Source organism: Herpailurus yagouaroundi, unplaced genomic scaffold (genome assembly GCF_014898765.1).
Source record: "Herpailurus yagouaroundi ecotype Mexico unplaced genomic scaffold, PumYag 202, whole genome shotgun sequence".
Classification (NCBI taxonomy): Eukaryota; Metazoa; Chordata; class Mammalia; order Carnivora; family Felidae; genus Herpailurus; species Herpailurus yagouaroundi.
The window spans coordinates 556,805-576,727 of NW_024412433.1; the positions used below are offsets into that span (position 1 = coordinate 556,805).

Genomic DNA, 19,923 nt, shown 5'->3' on the forward strand with positions numbered 1-19,923 from the left:
ACCGTCCCTTCCCACCCTCGGCCATCCTCCTTCAAGATCTCCCCTCTCCAAACCCCACAATCTCCCTTCCGGAACCTTTGCAGGCCCAGCTCCACCAGGGACCCTCTGTCCCCACGTCCACATCATCTTTCAAGGTAGATGTACCCAGAGGAACACAGGCTGGAGCCCTTCTCGGGGTATGGCTGCCCCCCTCCCCCCCCAAGTCCCCGGTGCCGGCCGAGGCCGTGGCCGTGGCCGCTAACATGGCTCCTACCCATTTCGAGGTACTCGTCGAACAGACCCTCACAGGGCAGAAGCTCGTAGTCGGCCTCCCAAGGTGCCTGGCCAACCGCCTCAGAAACCCCCGCCTTCCTCTTCTTGGAGCGCAGCCGGAACTTCTGCCACCAGCCCTGTAGCTTCCTAGAGGAGGAGACATCCAGGAAAATGGCCCATGTTCTCCCAGGCCTGGCCACGCTTGCTCTGTGGGTGAGGGGCCGCAGGGGGAGGAGGGCCTGGGCCATAGGGAGGGGAGGGGTGAAGATCTTGTGGAACTCACTGGCTGAGAGCATCTACATCCCCCCCCCCACCCCGCCACGGGGGCAACCCCTCCCCCGACTGCCCCCACCCCCCCACCCCACAGCGCCCTGGGGAACTGCAGAGAGGTTCCGAGCGCTAAGTCAAGGTCGGAAGGGGACAAAGGACACCGCGGTGCCAGTGGGGGCAAACGTGTGCGTCGCTCTATCATATTCGGGGAGGGGGGGCGGGTGTGTCTGTTGCTTTGCCACACTGTCAGGTGTCCAGCTCCTGTCCCCGCCAGGCACCGAGGTACACGCTGCCCTTGTAATCTCACATTCAGCTTCAGGGCACCAACTGCCCAGAGAAGCAAGGCCACACCCAGGGGTGTGGGGGGGGGGGTGTGTGGATTGGTCACGGTCCCACAGCTAAGGGGAGTCAGCTAGTGGGGGAAGATCAGGTGTGCAGGGGCCGACGGGAGGGTGTCCAGGTCGGCTCCAGCCTGGGAGGGCACCCCGTTGCCTTGAGGAGGGCCACGGTGGTGCCAGTGGGGTGGCACCGGGGAGACGGAACCCCAGTCGTCCCTGGTCAGGGCACCTGAAGCCTGGGGCCTCTCGCTGCTCCCTCTGGTGCTGGCCTCGAGGCTGGGGATGCTCAAGAATGCCCCGGCCCAGCTAGAGTGGGCTGCACACCTGATGGGCCAGCACGGGTGGGGCAGGGCCCGGGAACCCAGGCCTCCCCGCCACCCCAGAGCCGGCCCAGGGCCAGAGGCCTTCGTGAGCCTGCCCGGCAACCACACACCACACGGGGCAGGTGGCTGGGGCACACCCTCCCCCTCCCTTGCAGATGAGGCATCGAGGTGGTCTTCTCCACCTCTTCTTCTGGGCTGGGGCTGGGCCAGGGGCTGCTCTCCCAGACGCTCCCAAATCCCACGGCCCCTGGCTGCTGCCCAGGGCAGGGTGGGGTGGCTCACGGGACGAGAATCTCCTGCACGTTGTTGATGATCTGCTTGCCCACCATGATGACCAGGAGCTCCTGTGCCAGCTCGATGAGGCAGCCTCCGGCCGCACACTACAGCAGCAAGGCTTCAGGTTAGCTCTGGGAGGGACCGGCCTCATCTCCGCCACCCTTCTCTGTGCCTCGAAGGCGTCCCCTCCCACGCCGTCCCCTCCCTTTCAGACATGCCACAGCACACCCAGGACTGCAGAGACTGTCCCTCCCTCTCCTCGACCTCATGCAACCACCCCCCAGTCTCCCCCAGATCCAGCTGGCAGACTGTGCATAGAGATGATGGGGGTGCTGCCCTATAGCACCCCAGCTTTCCTTTGGGGACCCACACAAAGGTGGGTTATGTGGGGCTGACCCTAACCTGTGCCTCCAGGGAGGACTCAAGATGTAGGCCCCACGAATCGGTGACCCGAGTCACGTGAGAGTTGGGCTGGGGCTCTTACGGGGGCTCCTGAGGCGGCACAGGGGTACTGAGCTCGAGGGTGTCAGGCCAACTGCAGGGTCTCCCCAACCAGGTAAGGAGAACCTGGCTGAGTGCACGCCAGCGATGGGGAAAGCAGCTCGGCACTGGTTAGACCCCTGGATCCAGCCATACCTGAGCCCACGGGGCCCTGAATGTGTTCGGTACCAGAGCCAGTGGCACTCCCTGTTTTGCTTAAGCCAGTTTGAGTTGGGAACTTTTCCCACTGACAACTGAATGCTGCTTCACTGATATGGCGTGTCGTGCACAGTCGTGCCCCCAGGTCGGGGTCCCAGCTGCCTGTCCCTAGGAAGCTCCTCCCATCTCATGGAAAATGGAGGGTGTCCCTCAGAGGTGGCAACTTTGCAGTCAGCTCTTGGGTTGGGTTACAGCCCAAACCTGCGGGAAGGAAGGAGACCCTCTTTTTCTCAGAAAGGAGAAGCGGGTCTTTTAGGTGATGAGCTCAGCAGGAGCTATCAGACCCCCACCCGTGTCCCCTGACCCAGGCTCGGAAGCTACCTGTCTGTGGACCGTCCCAGGCACGCCCCTCATGCTGCCTGCACCTCTGGGCTCGGGCGTGCTTGGCCTTGCCCTGGTGAGGAACCGGATGCACGAAGACCATTTGGAGATTTCCTCCAATGTCCCAGAAGGTCCAGGACAGAGTCGCACCCAGGGGCTCGTAGCAGTGACCCCTCCCTCAAATGCAGGCACGCTCCCTTCTCCTGCCCCGCCCCCACCCCTCACATGCTTGCTGGGGTAACGCCCACAACAATTGCTTGCACCTGAGTTTTTATCTTGGGGTCTGCTTGGGGGACCCCACACTATAGCGATGCTTCATCCTGCACCAAACCCACTTCCACGTCCACCAGGTTCACGCCTGGCTCTCGCAGCAGCCTGTGCTAATGGGGTTGGGGCTGGCCGCGGGGAGAAGCCAGGGCCGCCCTGGCCACGGGCACCGAGCCCCTGAGGGTGTCCAGCCCCTGCACCCCCGCTCCCCCACGGTGGCTCGGGTCCTTCACCAGGGCTGAAACCCGGCTCAGGTGTGCACCGAGCCACACGGGAACAGGAGGCACGAGCAGGACCTATGACTAGGCGTGCAAGCGGTGCGGGGTCGTGCGGGGCAGGAAGGTCCGAGGCCCTGGAGACTCAGGAGGCGCGCCCCAGGGTCTCCGCCTCCGTTGGCGGGTGCTGGCCTCCCCACACACTCACCTCCTCGTTGCGGACCCCAAATAAGGTGTGATAGTTGCCCGGGTATCCCACAAACCTGGAGGAGAATCGGGGCCCGGAGGCCATGAGTGAGGAGGGGCTGCTGCCCCCTCGCCCGCCTGACAGGAGGAACACCAGGTGGGCCCGAAACCGAGTCTGCTCAGAGGCCCAAGGCCAGGACTGGCCCCGGTCCCACCCTCGGCTCCTGTGCCAACAGCCCCCTTCCCTGGGCGTCTGGACGGCGTCCCGTGCCCGCCGGGGGGAACAGGAGGGTAGAGTGGAGGGAGCGGTGCTGACCTGCCCTTGAAGAAGGCGATGTAGATGGGGGAGGAGTAGAAGTTGACAAACTGGAAGATGAACACCTTGAGGGTGAAGGCGTCCTCGAACTTGGTCTGCGTGCGGTGCATTTCTGCGGCACAGGGGGGGCCTCGCTCAGTCCCCCACGTGAGGCCAGCCAGGGAGGGAGGAGAAGGTCGCATTGCCGATGTTTTAAGGAAACTCACTTGAGAATGGGGTGGAGTATGGCACTCCTAAATTTCTATTTTCAAAGTCACTTAAAAACATTGCATTGGTAGAGGAGGAGCTGGGGGAAGGGAAGGGAGGTGGCACCGACGCTGAGTTACCACGGTGCGCACAGGTGGGCACAAGGGGTTGGAGCGACAGAAGAGAGCCTGGGGGCTGGGCGGAGGAGGTGTCTGGGGCTGGGGACATACAATGTTAATGGAGGGGGACACCCGTGGCTGGAAAGGGGGGACGCACGAAGCCTGCTGTTGCAGAAACACTCGGGGCAACAGAGCCCGTCCCTGCTGTCCCCACACCTGGAGCCTCTCCTTGGACACCTGCCCACTGCTGTCCCCACACCACCGTCCCCAGGTGAGTCCTCTGTCCCTCTCTTAGACCAGGCTGGTAACGGGTAAGCAGTTTGTGTGGAACGGACAGGCTGGTTCATCAGCATTTGTCCTTAGGAGATGGGGGTCAGGGAAAGGAGGAGAGAGGCTGGCAGAGAGGGGATGGAGAGAGGGGCAGGAAGGGCAGAGCAGAGGGAAGGGGCTCAGGAAAGTGGAGGGGGCCGGGTATGTCCCGGGCCCCGGAGGGGTAGGCCGGCTGTGAGGGTCTCCCGTTGTCCGCCCACGGAGGCCCCACTCAGTGCTATGTGTGAGGCCCCTGGGCAGGGTCCCACATGCCCCGTCGGTGCCTCGCTCAGACAGAAGGGCCCACAGGTAGGACAGAAAGTCGAGTTCTGGCCGGCAGGGCTGGGCGGGTCCCAGGGTCAGCGCCCAGAGTCCTTGGCCACTCACCCCATCTCGTCAGGATGTGGGCCAGGGCCACGTAGATCTTGGAGAGGACGAGGATGAAGACCAGGTTCACCACCGACCCTGTGAAGCTGGCGACGCGAGAGGCCTGAGGGGAGCTGGCGGGTCAGAGTGGAGCGCGGGAGGGGTGGTCCAGAGCCTTCCACCCCACCCAGCGGGAGCGGGCGGTGGAGGCTCACCCAGGCTGCGAGGAGGGTGTTGTTCGACCTGGACACGAGGGTGGCCGTGATGGCCCGGTACAGGATGATGGACACAAGGCACACGACCACCACGGCCACCTGTGGGGCAAGGCAAGTGCGTGAGCCCCCGTGCGGCGGCCTGGCACTGCAGGGCCCTCTAGAGCTGGCTGTGGTCCCCGCCCGTCCTAGTTGGGGGGCAGAGGGGGAGGGTGGGGAGGAAGGTCATTCAGAATGGAGGGTGGGCACCACGTGGATGGCCAGAGGCCGCCGTGCGTTGCTCTGGGCCCTCGATGCTACGGAGCCGTCCCTCCTACCCCCACCCTGCGCCCTCAGCGACCGAACGTTGGGGATTGCTAACGTCTTGGAAGGGGAGGGAGAGGGAGGTGGTCCTGTCTGGAAGCCCCTCTGGCTGGAGAGCAGGGGTGGGTGGGCCCCCCGTGCTGGATGCTCCCCCCACGCTTGAAGGCTGCCCCGGGCCCGCGTCCACGGGAAACCTTCCCAGAGCCCCCACCTGGCACACACCGCCTCCTACAGCCTGGACGCCCGAGCGTGGCCCCGGGCGTGGTCCCCTGTCTGGAGCCTGGGCACACAAAGGCCTTCTGGGGCCTTCTGGGAGCCGTGAGAGTCTCGTGGGTCCCAGAAGAAGCCTCGGGCTCCCAGCCTCAAGGGGAGAAGGGGTGACGAAAGGTGCCCCACGGGGCTCACGATGGGGAGGGGAGGGCAGGGTGGCAGGGGCTCCCTCACCATCATCACGACCACCGCGGAGCCGGCCAGCACACGGCGTACGCGGCTCCTCTCCGGGAAGTAGGGCTCGTTCTCCCCGGTGACGGGGTTCGGGGCCGTCGTGGGGGCCGAGGCGGCGAACTGGGGCCGCGGCCTCTCCTGGAAGGGAGCCCACGTTCAGCAGCGGCCCGCGCGCGTGGGGAGGAGCGGCCCCGGTCCCGGGGACCCACCTCGATGTCCTCGTAGTCCGAGCAGCCCCAGCGGTAGGCCAGCGTGGTGCTCTGACGCTTCCAGTACTCCAGCAGCAGCACGGCCCACAGCGCCATGAACACGCTGAAGAACACGGTGCCGCCGTGGTCGAAGAGCCGGCCGGCCTGCGGGCGCGGGCGGGCGCGGCTGTGACTCGCGTGGGACCCGTGGCCCCTGCGTCCCGCCGAGTGCTCCCTTTTGGAAGGCAACACCTCTCCTGTGCCTGCCCGTCACCCCGCGCGCAGGCCCACGGACGGGGAGGGCGTCGCTCCGGGGTGGCCCCTGATCGGCGCGATTCAGGGGATGGGACGCGGGACGTCCCACTCCGCCTCAACGCTGCTACGGGCTGAGACTTTGGGGGACGTTGGGTTGGGGTGAGCGTATCTGGCACACGGGATGGATGTGAAGTTTTGGGGGCCAGAGGGCGGATGGTGATAGGTTGAACTGTGACGTCCCCCTGGAACCACGGATCGTAACCTCATTTGGAATGAGGGCCTTCGCGCATATAGTTAAGGTAAGGACCTCTGGGTGGGAGCACTCGGGACAGCCCCTAAGCCCAGTGACAGCTTTAGAAAAGAAAGGGAAACAGGAAAGACGGGGACAGAGGTTGGGGGACGCAAGCCAACCAACACCGAAGACTCCTGCAGCCCCACACACTAGGAGAGGGCCGTGGAGCAGACGCCCCAGAAGAAACCAAACCCTGCGGCCGCTGATCTCGGACTTGGGGCCCCCAGAGCTGTGAGAAAACAGTTCTGGTGTTTTAAGCCCCTCGGCATGATCACCTGTGCCAGCAGCCCTAGGAAGCTGATTCCGACGGGGTCCCAGGGGTGTACCAAAAGTGTGTCCGGTCTGCGGGTCCACCCTGGGCACCCGGGCGCCCGGTCCAATGTGGGTGGCGTGCAGGCAAGGCCACAGGGCCGCCGTCCCCGTGGAAAAGCCCATGTGCCCAGGCAGTGCGCGGTGCTGACGTGTGGGCGGACAGGGTCCGGGACCCAAGGAGCCTCCCTCCTCCCGCCTCCCACTCGGGCTCTCTGTGCCCCAAAAGTTTCGGGGTTTGTCTGCCTCGGGGAGTCTCCCAGCCGACCTTGGCTACTTATGCACAACAACACAACGCAGCTAAAGCTGGCACGGCTCCAGCTGGAGCGTTGCCACAGTGGGCCTGCCTTCAACGGTGCCAGAGCTGGTGTTACCCGCAGGCGGGACCCTCCCCTCCCCCATCACCCTCGTACCTGGACCAGGGTGCAGGCACTGGAGAGCAGCCAGAAGGGGCAGTCCAGGCAGAGCGGGCACATCTCAAAGTGATCGGTGCTGCCACACAACTCCTGCCTTCCGGGCACAAGGACAGGCTGCAGGAGCCCTAGGGGAGCAGGCTCACACCAGCCCCACCCCTTGCCCTCTGCCTCCCCCCAGCTGCCTTTGCCAGGCTCGGCGTTTCTTTAAAAAGCAGCTTTAAGGGGCGCCTGGGTGGCTCAGTCGGATAAGCGTCCCACTTTGGCTCAGGTCACGATCTCACGGTTCGTGGGTCTGAGCCCCGTGTTGGGCTCTGTGCTGTCAGCACGGAGCCCCCTCTGGATCCTCGGTTCCCCTCTCTGTGCCCCTACCCCATCCCCCCTCAAAAATAAACATTAAAAAATAATAAAAAATGGCTTTAAGATATATGCAGTGCAAATTTTTAAAAATATTTTTAACGTTTATTTTTGAGACACAGTAAGCAGGGGAGGGGCAAAGAGCGAGGGAGACACAGAAACCGAAGCAGGCTCCAGGCTCCGAGCTGTCAGCACAGAGCCCGACGCGGGGCTTGAACCCATGAACTGCGAGATCATGACCTGAGCCAAAGTTGGATGCTTAACCAACTGAGCCACCCAGGTGCTCCTATGCAATGACAATTTTTGAGATAACTTTTTGAAATTTTAGCTCCATAATGAAGTAAAACCCAAGGCCATTTATTGATAAGAAAAGCTTATACTGTTACAAGAAGCGAGGGTGAGTACCAATAAAATTAATCCAGGAGCACACCTGTGCACCTGTGTCGGTCTGGGAGCACACCCGTGCACCTGTCAGCCTTCCAGCCAGGTCCACGGTGTCCTCTACGACAGGAGGGCATGGTTATGCTCAGTGCTCACCTCCATCCCCAGCTCTGCACAGGGCCTGGCACCTGTGGGTCCCTGAACCACACGCCCGCCTCAGGAGACACAGGGCAAGGCTCGGGGGCTGGGAGATGACACTTACGTGGGTATGTCTGAGAACACCAGGAAACAGCCCGCCAGGAACACCAGAGTGCCCACTGCCGCTGCTGGCAGGAGCCAGCCTGTGTAGAACCCTGCAGGGCAACACTGGAGTTGGCCCTCCGGGACTGGGCGGAGGGACCCTGGGAGTCCGCCGTCGGTGCCCCGAGTGGGCCCGTGTACCCAGCGCAGAGCGAAGCAGTGGGTGGGGTCTGCACAGCCACACTTGTCCCTGGGGAACCCATGCTCCGCCAGCAGAGTCAGACCTTCTGCCGGCAGCTCTGAGCAGAACCCCCCCGCTCCTGGCCTCGGCACTTGACTCCCCCAGAGCCCCAGCCCAGTGTGGCGACACCTCCTGGACACCCCTTTCCCGAGTCCAATTGGTCTCTAAGCACCATGCCTGGGATGGACGTCCCCATCGTGGGAAGCACACTGCTCACTGCACTCCACCCCGGGAGACCGATGGCGGTCCATTCTGGATGCTTCCCTCTGCCTCAGCCCACCCACTGTGGCCAGATTCCTGTTACCCCCAATCCCTCAAGCGGTCACCCCACTGTCTCCCATGGGTCTGCCTCCAGCCCCATCCTGCATGGGCAGAGGGACGTCCGTAGAAGGCCGGCCTGTCTGGAACCCAGATGAAGACCCTGTCCTCGTGCCGTCTGCGGCCCTCCAACCTGGCTTTGCTGTCCCACGGCCCCCGCTCCCCCCGGCCTCCTTGGGGTCCTCGCACACATGCTATGCCTTGGGCTGCATGCCCGGGCCTGGTGCACCCTTCCACCCGCCCAGCCCTCTCTGGGGCCACAGAGGCTGTGGGTGGCCTCTCCTTCTGTGTCACCCATGGCCGGTGCCTTCCATGAGAGCAGAGTCCCTGCGTGCTGCACAGCATCCCCAGTGTGGCTTGAGGCCTGAACCGATGCATGCATGCACGACTGAAGGGCCGCCCACGCCCGGGGCTGGAGGGCACGGGTACTGTGTTTAGGGATGAGAAAGGACTTCAGAAGTTTTGGGGCACAGAACAGTGGGGAGAGGGCCATGCTCATGGGGGTGAGCCTGTGAGGGGGCAGAGGACCCCAGGCTGCCCAGGGAAGAAGGTCGTTCCAAAGGTGCCAGTCTGCCTGCAGGTGATAAGAGGGTGGCTGGCCCTGGACCCAGGCAGGGGTGACCTCAGCTGGTCGGGAGTTCCTGGAGTGGCCCAGGGCCTCGTGGGCCGCATCTGGTGGGCTGGGGACACTGGGGGCTGAGTCAGGAGGGCCCTACCTGCGGAGGGGTGTTCCTAGTCCCTTGCTGGGGCGGCGTTAGGGCCCAGAAGAGCCACAGGAATATTACTGGGGCTGGTGGTCGCTGGGCAGGTAAGGCTGGGGATCGGGAAGGGTTTCCCCAGGAGGGGCCAGCGTGGCTCTCCCCGGGGGGGGGGGGGGCAGGACTCACCAAGCCAGGCGAAGTAGAAGGCCACCTTCTCCCCGAAGTATCTGCGCACGTGGTCCAGAGGCTGGTACTTGTTCCACTGGCTCCAGCGAGCCCAGTACCGGAACAGAACCTGCCTTTGGGTGAGGCCCGGGGCCTGAGGGCCCTCTGGGGGTGTCCTGAACGGGCCCTGTGGACAAGAAGCTGTCGGGTGGGGAGACCCAGGCTGGCCGACTGGGCACTGTCATAGATGTGGGGCTCAGGAGGGCTGCCTGAGGAAGGAAAGAGGGGTGTGGGGGGGCCAAGGGGCCAAGAAGGCCTCTGAGGAAGGGCTATCTGCGTTGAGCCCCTCAGCCAGGGCTCCTGGGGCCTGGGGCCAGGGCAGGGAAGGGTCTGGAAGACAGCAGGAGGCATGTCTGGGTAGGGGCTCCTGCCACCCAGAGATGTGCAGCCCACAGCAACCACAGGGCAAGTGGGGCCGGCTGTGCCTGTGGAAAAGCAGTGCCTCCCAGAGCCAGGGGGCACTCACCATCCCGCCCGTTGCCTTATGTACCCCTAGGCAGCGTCTGGGGAGGAGGGACAGTCCCCACGGTCACACAGCTGTGGGTACTGGCCTGCCCTAGCCCTGCAGGCCCCACCCTCTTTGTGCAGCTCTGAGGACTCGCGGTGGGCACTGCGCAGGGGGCCGGGTGGAAAACAGCTTCCAGACCTACATGGTGGACATTTTGCCAGGACCCTGGTCAGGCCAACAGGTGCCACTCCCTGGTACCGCCCTCGTTTACCTGGCTTCGAGAGGGGCACAGAAGACCTCCCCGTCTTCCCCGAGACCGAAGCTGTCCAGGGAGGGAGGGCTACTGGGCCTGTCACATGGCAAGGAGGGTGGCATCTGGCTACCACAGCCTCAGACAGGCCCTCGTGTGGCCCTGTCGCGTGGCAAGCGTGGCCTGGGCCGCCCGTCTGACCACAGCTGCCTAGCACAGAGGGGGCCGCTGCCCCACATGCCCGGAGGTGGACGGCAGGACCCGGCGGTCCTCCTCAACCAGGAACCCACCCTAATGCCCAGGCCAGGGTCCCACCCCACCCCATCAAGCCCCTGGTCTCACATCATGCAGGGGGAAGGCCGCGCTAAAGACACCCTCCGCCAGCAGCCGGTCGATCCCGCACAGGCCTTTCTTCTCGTGGCCATATGGGGTCTTGGTCAGGATCGCAAACAGCTAGGGGTGTGGGAACAGTGTCGGTTACCTGTCACGTGCCGGCAGGGAAGGACCATCCCGGCCCGCTGATCCCCGGCCGAGCCCTCTGCTGACAAGCAGTGACGAGACTTTGTGGGTCCAGCTCCTCCGCACGTGGCTGGCTCACACATACCACCGTCCCCGATGCCCCGCTTTACTTTGGCCACAGTCACTGGAATCACAGGAGTCCAGTCTGGATCTGAACCCAGGCCCCAACTCAGGGTCACAGCCTCCACCCGGGTGCCTGTGTCAGGGGTGGGCACCGCCCCTGGCCCCCGGGCAGCCCACACGGCCTCCTGCTCTTTGGTGGTCAGCGGGGGACTCGCGGGGCAGGCCTGTCCTGGCGTCTTCCCCACCACAGGCCACCAGAACAGGCCTCCCGGAGGGCATCTGTCGGGGGTGCTGTGGCTGTGCCGGTGCTCTGGCCCTCGGCCCCTCCTCACCAGCCAGCAGGACCCACACCACCACCCCCCTCCCCCGGGCCTGGTGCCTCTGGCCGTCTGCCCCGCAAGCCACAGTTGTGGCGTCCATTCAGGGTCCTGGGGGCCCCGAGGGGCGCCGAGCGGGGCCCCCGCTGTGCCGTGAGGTGGGGGGTAGCCCCGGTCACGGGACAGTCTTCCTGCGTCCACGGCTCGGCTCCCCTCTGTTCCCGGCTCAGGGCCGGGAGGTCTGAGGCCCACAGCCACACACTCACAATCTGGTGCCGCTCGGTGCTGGTAAAGAAGTTTTCTTGGTCGTCACTCCCGAGGAACCTGAGTGCGCGGGAAAAGGGCAGAACTCGAGGACCTGCGCACATGCAGGAGAGCACACACGGGCACATGACACGGGACGCACATGAGTACACATGGTGCACACGGGTGCACACGCACAGCCTCATCCCGCAGCTGGGAAGACAACCCCTAACCTGGGAGCACAATCAACTCCTGCTTTGCCTTTTCCAGTCTGGGGGCAGGAGGTCACAGCCGGGTCCCTGGACAGCACGAAAGCACCCCCCCGACAGCCCGTGTGGGAGCACCAGGCTCACCAAGGAGCCCCGTAGCCTTCCACATTCCCCCTGAGACTCTAAGCAGGGGGTCAATGGCCTCGCGGGTGGTGCCTGGTGGTGGCCTGTGCGGATGGATGATCGGCCAGGGGCCCTCCCTGGGCCCCCGGAATCCTGGGAAGCCCCAGAACTGCTGGCTTCCCCCCGAAAGGAGGTGAGCTCGGCACGGGCAGGAAGACCACCTGCGAAGCTTCGGTGCTGGTCACCGACAGGGGTCCCCACCGCCCCTGGACACTCCCCTCTTCCGTGGCTGGGGTGGCCGTGCGGCTGGGCTGTCCCATGCATGCGGACAGCGCCTCCCGAGCCGAGACAGCGCCGCCTGTCTCTGCCTCAGAAGCAAGGAGCCTGAGCCCTGAAGACCGTGCAGAGCAGGGACCTGCCCACCCACCACAGACCAATAGCTGAGAGCGAAACGGACCTAAGCGCCCAGCGGGTTTGGGGGACGTTTGTCTCACCTTGACAGCTTGCTCACTTTGAACGGGCAGGAGTAATACTCAGGGGGCACGTCGGGCACGTCCTCCAGCAGGATGTTGGGGAGCCCCAGCCACGCCAGCAGGCCCGCCGACCAGTTGGAGGCCTGGTTGGGCAGCTCCTGGAGGGCACGGTTGCACTCCTGAGCGGATTCGGACGCAGAGGCGGGCACCATGTGTGGGGTGGGGGTGCGTGGGTTTAGAAAGTGGGCAGAGGGAGCCTGCCCGCCCTCCCCTGGCTCTGGAGCCTGTGGGGATTGACCGGGCCAGCCCCCCGGCGCTCTCTGGGCCTTGGGCCATGGTGGGCAGCGGGAGCAGCCCCCAGGCATATCATCTGGAGGTCACCTGGAAAGTGCTGCCCCTCACCCCGTGTCCCCCAGGCTGGGGCTGGCCCCCAGTGGGTGGTTTCTGGTGGTGGGGGGGCGCTCTGGGGTCTGGGCCTGGAGGAGTCCAGGTGGCCAGTTCAGAGCCTTGGCTCCTATGCACGCTCCCTACCCCCCGAGCCCGGTACCTCGACCCTCTCTGCCCACCAAGGCTTCTTGGGGCACAGTGATGGGGGTGGGAGGGACCCTCGCGGACACCGAGCGGGAGCCTCCAGGGGTGTTGGTATTGGCCGTGGTGTGAGGGCGCAATCGTGAGTGACCTTCGCTTGCGGAGGACCCCCTCCCCCCGCCCCGGGCACACCCGGGCACCTGCAGGGGCAGCTTCAGACGCAGGTCCTCAGCGTAGTAGCAGAGCACGGCCCAGGGGGCCCTGAGGAGGACGTACTGCACTGCTCCGTTCTCACCCTGGATAGCACGCTGCGGAGACCAAGGGCTCCATGAGAGCCTGAGGGGCGTGTGCACCTATGCGTGTGTGTGCACGCTTGGAGTGCGTGCACGTGTGTCCACTTACACTCCTGGGAAAGACAGATGCTTCTGTAGCCATGGTAACAAGTAACCAGCACCGGTTTTAAGTCTGTTCCAAAAATGACAACTTGCCTGTTGAATGTGCCTCCGAAAGCTGACCGGGCAGTGACCGCCCCCATTCAGCAACCAGCCCAGCGGCCAGGGAGGGACGGCACCCAGCCTGCGCCAGCCACGCCCCCTGGGACTGGCAGGACCAAACACACCCTTCCCCAAAGCCTGCCTCGTCCAGAGACTGTGGCTGACCCGCCCCACTCTCCTGACCTCAGCAGGCAAGAGAGTCAGCTTTTGGTTTGCAGAGACTGAACAATCGTCTTGTCCTTTGACGGGCCGCCGGGCCTCTATGTTATGCATGCACATGTGTGCACACGTGTTTAGTGCATGCGCGTGACTGTCATATGCGTGCGCACATGTGGAGACACGTCGCAGGCCCTCTTGGGTCTCTGAGAGGGGACTTGGGGCATCCCGGTCCGGTGCACACGGTCTGGGGCCTGGTTTCCAGAACCTTGCCTAGTTCAGGTGCTCTCAGCCCGCCCTGCGTCACAGCCTTTAGGGTTCCCTGAATGCCAATGGCCAGCCCCCGCCCAGGGCCCACTGGAGCAGACACGCCCGGGGCGGGATGGGCTCGGCGGTGCTTCGGGCGGTGCTGGCTGTGCTGTGCACCGGGAGCTGCCACCTAGACTGAAGACTCGGGGCACGTCAGTCACCGTGGTGGGGCAGCCGCCCACTGCTGTCCCCTGTGGCTGTCCTCCTGTGACCCCCCACTACGACTGTCCTCCGGTGACCCCCACTAGAAGGTAAGACCACCCATTCTGGGTGAAGGTTTTGCAATCTCGTGTGGCCACACCCATGAGCCAAAGCTTTCTCCAAGATAAGGGGGGTGGGGGGGGGTCACCTTTCATCCCCACTCACCAGACTGTCAGGTGGATCCAAACTCAAAGGGGAGAGGGTGTTGTTCTGGTCTCCCCACCATCCCGCTGTGGGTATGTCTGCCAACAGCTACAGCCCTCTGGAGGGGCCTCAGGGGTGGGGAAGGTCAGCAAATCCGACACGTCCTCCCACAGGAACGGAGAGGTAAGTGGGGGCACATTCACGCGGGGGTCCTCTGGGCAAGGGCAGCAGCCCCACAGCGAGTACATGGGTGTAGCTCACAAGCATGGTGTCAGGAGGGGTTACACCGAGCCCGAGTCCATTCCATCAAGTTCAAACAAAACCAAGCTGTACTGTTTGCAACATAAAGTTGGTGCTAACATGATGAACAACACACGAAAATGTGATTAATGTAAAATTCAGGGCTGCTTTGCTCTGGGTGGGGAGAGGGCACCTGATGGCTGAGTCCGTTCCTGGGGACGGCAGAGGGCGGAGGACACACGTGCAGCGAGCCCAGCCAGGGTTCGGGGACGAGACGACGAGAGGGTGCCCTGCCACTGCTGGAGGAGGTCTAAGTGGGGTCACCGGCACAGGGGACACAGTGAGGGAGGGGCTGCTTTAGCTGCTCAGTTCTAGAAACACACAGTCATCATCGCAAGTGTGACACCGGGACGGTTCAGTGGAGGTGGGTCAGACCGGTGGGTCTGACGGGCTCTGGCTCCCACGAGCGAGCGTGGGGCGGGACCGGGGCAGGTGCTGGGCCGGCCTGTGCTAGGTGGTCCCATAGGCACAGGGGGCTCGCACAGGGGCCAGGCTCCCAGCAGGAACTGGGCTCTTGCTTCGTCCCAGGGCTCTGGACCCCACGCCCTTGGGCTTTGTCGGGAAGGTGGTGGATCACTGAACGGATGCAGTGCCCAGAACGGACCCCAAGTACCTGGTCCACGTGTAGCCCAGCGGCGCGGAGGTTATCCAGAAAGGTCTCCCTCCAGGCACCGCGCGTGTCTGTCTCGTCCCGGCCGGCGCCACCCTGCTGCCGACCCAGCCTCAGGTCTTCCTCCCAAACGAGGACGAAGTCTGCCAGAAACCACAGGGACAGAGGCAGGGCTGGCATTCCGGCCAGGACACCCAGGCTCCAAGTGGGAAGTGGGACCCGAGCTCTCGGACACTCGCCCTGCTCCTGGGTGTCTCCCTCTGGGCCCTCACTCTGGTCCCGCTCAGGGCTGGGAGCACTGGGGGCGCCGGCTGGTGGCACGGACTGGAGACGGGCTGGGGCCTGCTCCTGAGATCCCTGTGTGGCTCCCACTCCCGCAGGTAAGTCCCAAACCCCCAGAGGGGGCTTTAAGGACTTCACGTGTAAGCCATCACAGAATTTCCTCCCGGCCAGAGACTGCAAAGGCTGGACACAATGTGGGAAGCCCCTGCTCTTCTGCCACCAGACAGCCGCGGGTGCAGGGCTAAGGCCTCTGAGATCTGAGAGTAGGGGAGCACAGGGGTGAGCCCAGACTCACTTGGGGGTTCTCCCTAAGAGCTGTTTCTAAACTGCGGGGTGAGGCAACAGAGCCCAAGAGGCACTGCTGAGCGGTGAGTGAGGTCAGAATTGGGGGCTGCGGAGGGGGGCCTGGGGCCCGAGGGGTGTCATGTGGAGAGGACAGAGAGGACAGAGCCCTTGTGGCTCCGGAGCTGCTGATGCGCAGAGACCCCAGAGGAGGCACGGCGCTGGGGCTCCAGCGGCAGAATGGGGGCAGCGGGTGGGGGCCCTGGCTTTCCAGGTGACACTCCGGGTCCTACCCCAGGAGCCAGGACTCCACCACAGGAGTTAAGGGGCGCACCGGAGGGGGGCAGAGTTGATAAAATCAGCAGAAACAGACCCAGAGATGAGCCACATGGTGGAACTCGCAGAACAGGGCCGAGGGGAGGAACAGTGATGGAGGTAAAGCCGAGAAAGGAGTCCAGGACGGGCGATGGTTGGAGAGTGGAATTATTTCAAGGGAGACTTGGGATCCATGAAAAGGAATCAGGTAGACGTTCGAGAACGGCATGCCGCAGCACCTGACACAACGGAAGACAGCTCTGGCAGACTGAAGGACAGACCGGTCCTTCAGCAAGGACAGAAAACATCCCAACTGAACTCAGAGTAAAAAGGACAGAAAGAATGGAACATGGTACCTGAAGGGTGGGGTCCCGGTCTAAAGGCCCAATGGGCTGCAAGCCGAGGACCAGGAGAGGGTAGGAGAGCAGCAGTCTTTGAAGAAAAACGGTCAAGAGTTTCCAGATCTGGTGAAAGAACTGACTCCAAAGCGATTCCCAAACAGGATAAAGCAGCTACGCTCAGGAAACTCAAGATACAGCAGACCTCTGCTGTAAACTAAGGGTAAAGATGAATCTCACAAGCAGCGAGAGTAGAGAGAACACACTGTTTTTCAGGGGGACGAGAGTGATACATACACTTGATCTCTCGACAGGAACAAAGAGACAATGGGATGGCATCTCTGACCTGCTGAGGGACAGATGCCACACACCAGAATTCCTGATCCAGCGGAAATATCCTTCAGAAACGAAGGCTCATGAAAACGGTCTGTAACAGCACAAACCAGAGACTTAGTTCCAGCACACCTGCTCGAAATTACTGAAGGAAATTCTTCCGTCTGCACAAGATCATCTTGGATGGAAGTGCTGATGTGCAGGGAGGGAACCCAAATGGAAACACACAGGAAAACATGAGAGCGCAACTGTCTCTACGTAGAGATGACACACAATCTTGTATACAGGAAATCCAAAGTCCCAAACTAGTAGAACTAATAACAGGTTTGGCAAAGTTCCGGGATGCAAGATCAACATATGGAAATCAACTGGGTTTCAATACACTAGCAATAAACCAGCTAAGAATGAAATGAGGAAAACCACTTCCGTGTAGAACGGCACCAAACACAAAATACTTACAAACACATGTAACAAAAGATGTGCAAGATTTAGACATTGAAAGCCACCCAACATTGTTGAAACAAATTAAAGAGCAAATAAATGCAAAGACATTCCACGTGCATGAATCAGAAGATTAATATTATCATGATGGCAGCACTCCCAGAGTTAATCTACAGAGTCAACACAATCCTTATCAAAATCCTAGCTGGCTTATTATTATTGGTTTTTTTTTTTTGCAGAAATTGACAAGATTGAAATTTATTTGGAAATAAGAGGAGACCCCGAATGAACAAAACAATGTTGAAAAAGAAGAACAAAGCTGTCGGGCTCACACTTTTTGACTTCATAACTGTCTATGAAGCTAGAATAACCAAGACCGTGTGGTACCAGTATACGGACAGACATATAGATGAATGGGTATATTTGAGATTCTGAAAAACCCACATATTTATGGTCAATCCATTTTTTACAAAGGGGACATTACAATCCAATAGGAAAAAAAGTGTTTTCCGCAAATGGTGCTGGGACAAGTGGATACCTAGATTGAAAAGAATGATTTTGGTCCCTTACCTCACACCATATACAAAGTGCAGTTATGATAACCAGAGAAAGATGGTGGACCTAAGTATAAGAACCAAAATGATAGAGCCCTGATGAGGAAATAGTGGTACATCTTCATGACCGGGTGTAGGTGACGATGTCTTAGACATGACACCAAAAGCATAGCGATAAGAGAGAATACTAATAAATTGGACTTTGTCAAAATTAAAAACACATATGCTTCAGAAGCATCACCAGGAAAGTGAAAAATACCCCACAGAATGGGAGAAAATATTAGAAATCATATATCTGGCAAGGGAGAACTTTTCTAACTCAACATTAAAAAGACAAATAGCCCAATTTAAAAATGGGCAATGGTTTTGAATAGACATTTTTCTAAAGAAGGTGTGTAAACTGCCAATAAGGCCATGAAGTGATGCTCAATATCATCAGCCCTTGGGGACTTTCCAGTCAAAACAACGAGATAGATGCCATTTCATCCTCACTAGGGCAGTTGGCACACAGATAGACAACAGGCAGGTCAGGATGGATGTCCCGCAACTGCTGTGCTTTGTAAGGTGGTAGTTACTGTGGAAAACAGTTTGGTGGTTTCTCAAAAATGTTCAACTTTGAAGCGCCTGGGTGGCTCAGTCGGTTGAGCGTCCGACTTCAGCTCAGGTCATGATCTCGCAGTTCGTGGGTTCGAGCCCCACGTCGGGCTCTGGGCTGACAGCTCAGAGCCCAGAGCCTACTTCTGATTCTGCGTCCCCCTCTCTCTCTGCCCCTTCCCCTGCTCGTGCATGTGCTCTCTCTCTCTCTCTCTCTCTCTCTCTCAAATATATAAACACTAAGAGAAAGTTTAATGTTGAGTTACTATCTGACTTTGTGATTCTGCTCAAGTGTACATGGCCAAGAAAATCAAGCACATCCACGTGAAACCTTGTGCACGAATGGCCACTGTTGCTGCGGTCCTCACAAAAGCCACAAAAGGGGAACAAGCAAAACACCCGTCATCAATTCTTTCGGGGATACACATAGAAGTCGGATTGCTGCAATATGGTATTTCTTTTTTTCTTTCAATTTTTTTTTAAAGTTTATCTATTTCTTTTGAGAGAAAGAGAGAGAAGAGAGAGAATGAGCGGGGCAGGGGCAGAGCGAGAGGGAGGGAGAGAATCCCAAGCAGGCTCCGCACCATCAGCACAGAGCCCGACGCGGGGCTTGATCCCACCAGCTGTGAGATCACGACCTGAGCTGAAACCAAGAGTCAGATGTTCAACCCACCGAGGCCCCCAGGCGCATGGTATCTCTTGGTTTAATTTTTAGGAACCACCACACCGTTTCCCACGGCAGCTGTACATTCACCTTCCCTCCAGCTGTGCACAGGGTTCCAATCTCCTCACATCCTTGCCAATGCTGGTTATTTTCTGTTTTATTTTATTATTTTTAATAATAGCTGTCCTGGTGGGTGTCTACTTTCCGGGCCGCAGGGAGAGCGAGGTGGCAGCAGGGAGCCCAGGCAGGGGGTGGTCGGCACTCTGGGCTCAGGGCAGACGTTACCGTGGGGGCGGGGGGTGAGGATAAGTGGAGCTTAATGGACTTTGAGGTTAGAAAAGGTGTGGGCTACAAGAGACAGTCTGCGTTTGTCTTGAGGCCAGAGCAGGAGAGAGGCGGGCCGCCCCGCCCCGGCCCTCCAGAGCCTCTCAGCCCCCCCCCCTCCGGGGGGGCCCCCCCCCCCCACTTCCCTACCATCTCCCTGGCTGTGCTCTGCTCACCACGAGGCCCTCCCCTCACCCCCGGCACGGCGGCTGGCACCGAGTCGGCTCAGGAGACGGTGCCGGGCGAGGGAGGGGCGGCCTGGTTGCTGAGGACGGTGACCTGCCACCACCCGTGGGCATCCCGTCTGCGTCCCCACCCCCAGGACCAACACGGGCACAGCTGGCAGACACTGGGAGGAGCTCACCTACTCGGGGCTTGGAGGGGCTCCCCACCCTGCCGGCGGCCTCCCGGCGTCCACTCAGCTGGAAGGAAAGGAAGAGAGATGGCAGCATCTGACAACTGCTCCGCACTTCGCCCCCCCCCACCCCGCCCCCTCCTCCTCTGGGACACAGGAGGACGAGCAAGAACACAGCCACCGAGTGTGGGCAGAGGGGCTCACAGGCGCTGGCATGTCCGGCCGGGGAGGCCAGCCCCACGTCCCCTCCAGCCTCCCGCAGACCACACGGGCCTCCAAGCACCTGGCTGGGCTGTGGGCAACGGTCAGGCTTGTAGGTGACCTGGGCACGACCCAGGGGTGCCCGCGACCGAGGGTCTCCGGGGGCTGGAAGTGCTCTGTGCACCGCCCAGAGGCAGTCATGGCATCCAGAGAGTGGAATCAGCTTGGGTTTCTCGAAGTTGCCGGGGACCAGAGCCCTTGGTAAGAGGCATCTACACTCACTAGCCCCAGGAGACCCCGTCCTCTACCCCAATCATCGACCTTGACTAACCGCAAGCTTAACCTTAGCCCGGGATCCAGCAGAACATAACCTTCGCTGACGCTGAACCTTGCGCTAACAGTAATGCTGACCCGACCTGAACTCTAAAGCGCGTCTGCCCTCGGGCCGCTGTGGCTCCTCCAGGGTCTCTTCTGAGTTCTGACCATCCTCACGTGCAGACGTGCTGCCACACGCACCCACAAGCCACTCCC

At 61.3% G+C, this 19,923-nt stretch overlaps 1 protein-coding gene across 1 annotated transcript in view; it reads right to left on the bottom strand.

Moving 5' to 3' along the window:
* Positions 1-19,923, bottom strand: part of ANO7 (anoctamin 7) — a 29,471-nt gene that overhangs the window by 6,507 nt on the left and 3,041 nt on the right. Inside the window, exons 3-19 of the mRNA XM_040450396.1 lie at positions 19,201-19,258; positions 14,713-14,852; positions 12,696-12,803; positions 11,989-12,125; positions 11,186-11,243; positions 10,363-10,473; positions 9,284-9,449; positions 7,860-7,950; positions 6,860-6,956; positions 5,612-5,755; positions 5,403-5,540; positions 4,659-4,757; positions 4,465-4,567; positions 3,464-3,575; positions 3,170-3,224; positions 1,466-1,563; positions 254-399 (exon numbers count right to left, since the gene is read on the bottom strand). Coding sequence (XP_040306330.1) covers positions 254-399; positions 1,466-1,563; positions 3,170-3,224; positions 3,464-3,575; positions 4,465-4,567; positions 4,659-4,757; positions 5,403-5,540; positions 5,612-5,755; positions 6,860-6,956; positions 7,860-7,950; positions 9,284-9,449; positions 10,363-10,473; positions 11,186-11,243; positions 11,989-12,125; positions 12,696-12,803; positions 14,713-14,852; positions 19,201-19,258 — 1,861 coding nt within the window. The remainder of the gene's footprint in view (positions 1-253; positions 400-1,465; positions 1,564-3,169; positions 3,225-3,463; positions 3,576-4,464; positions 4,568-4,658; positions 4,758-5,402; positions 5,541-5,611; positions 5,756-6,859; positions 6,957-7,859; positions 7,951-9,283; positions 9,450-10,362; positions 10,474-11,185; positions 11,244-11,988; positions 12,126-12,695; positions 12,804-14,712; positions 14,853-19,200; positions 19,259-19,923) is intronic.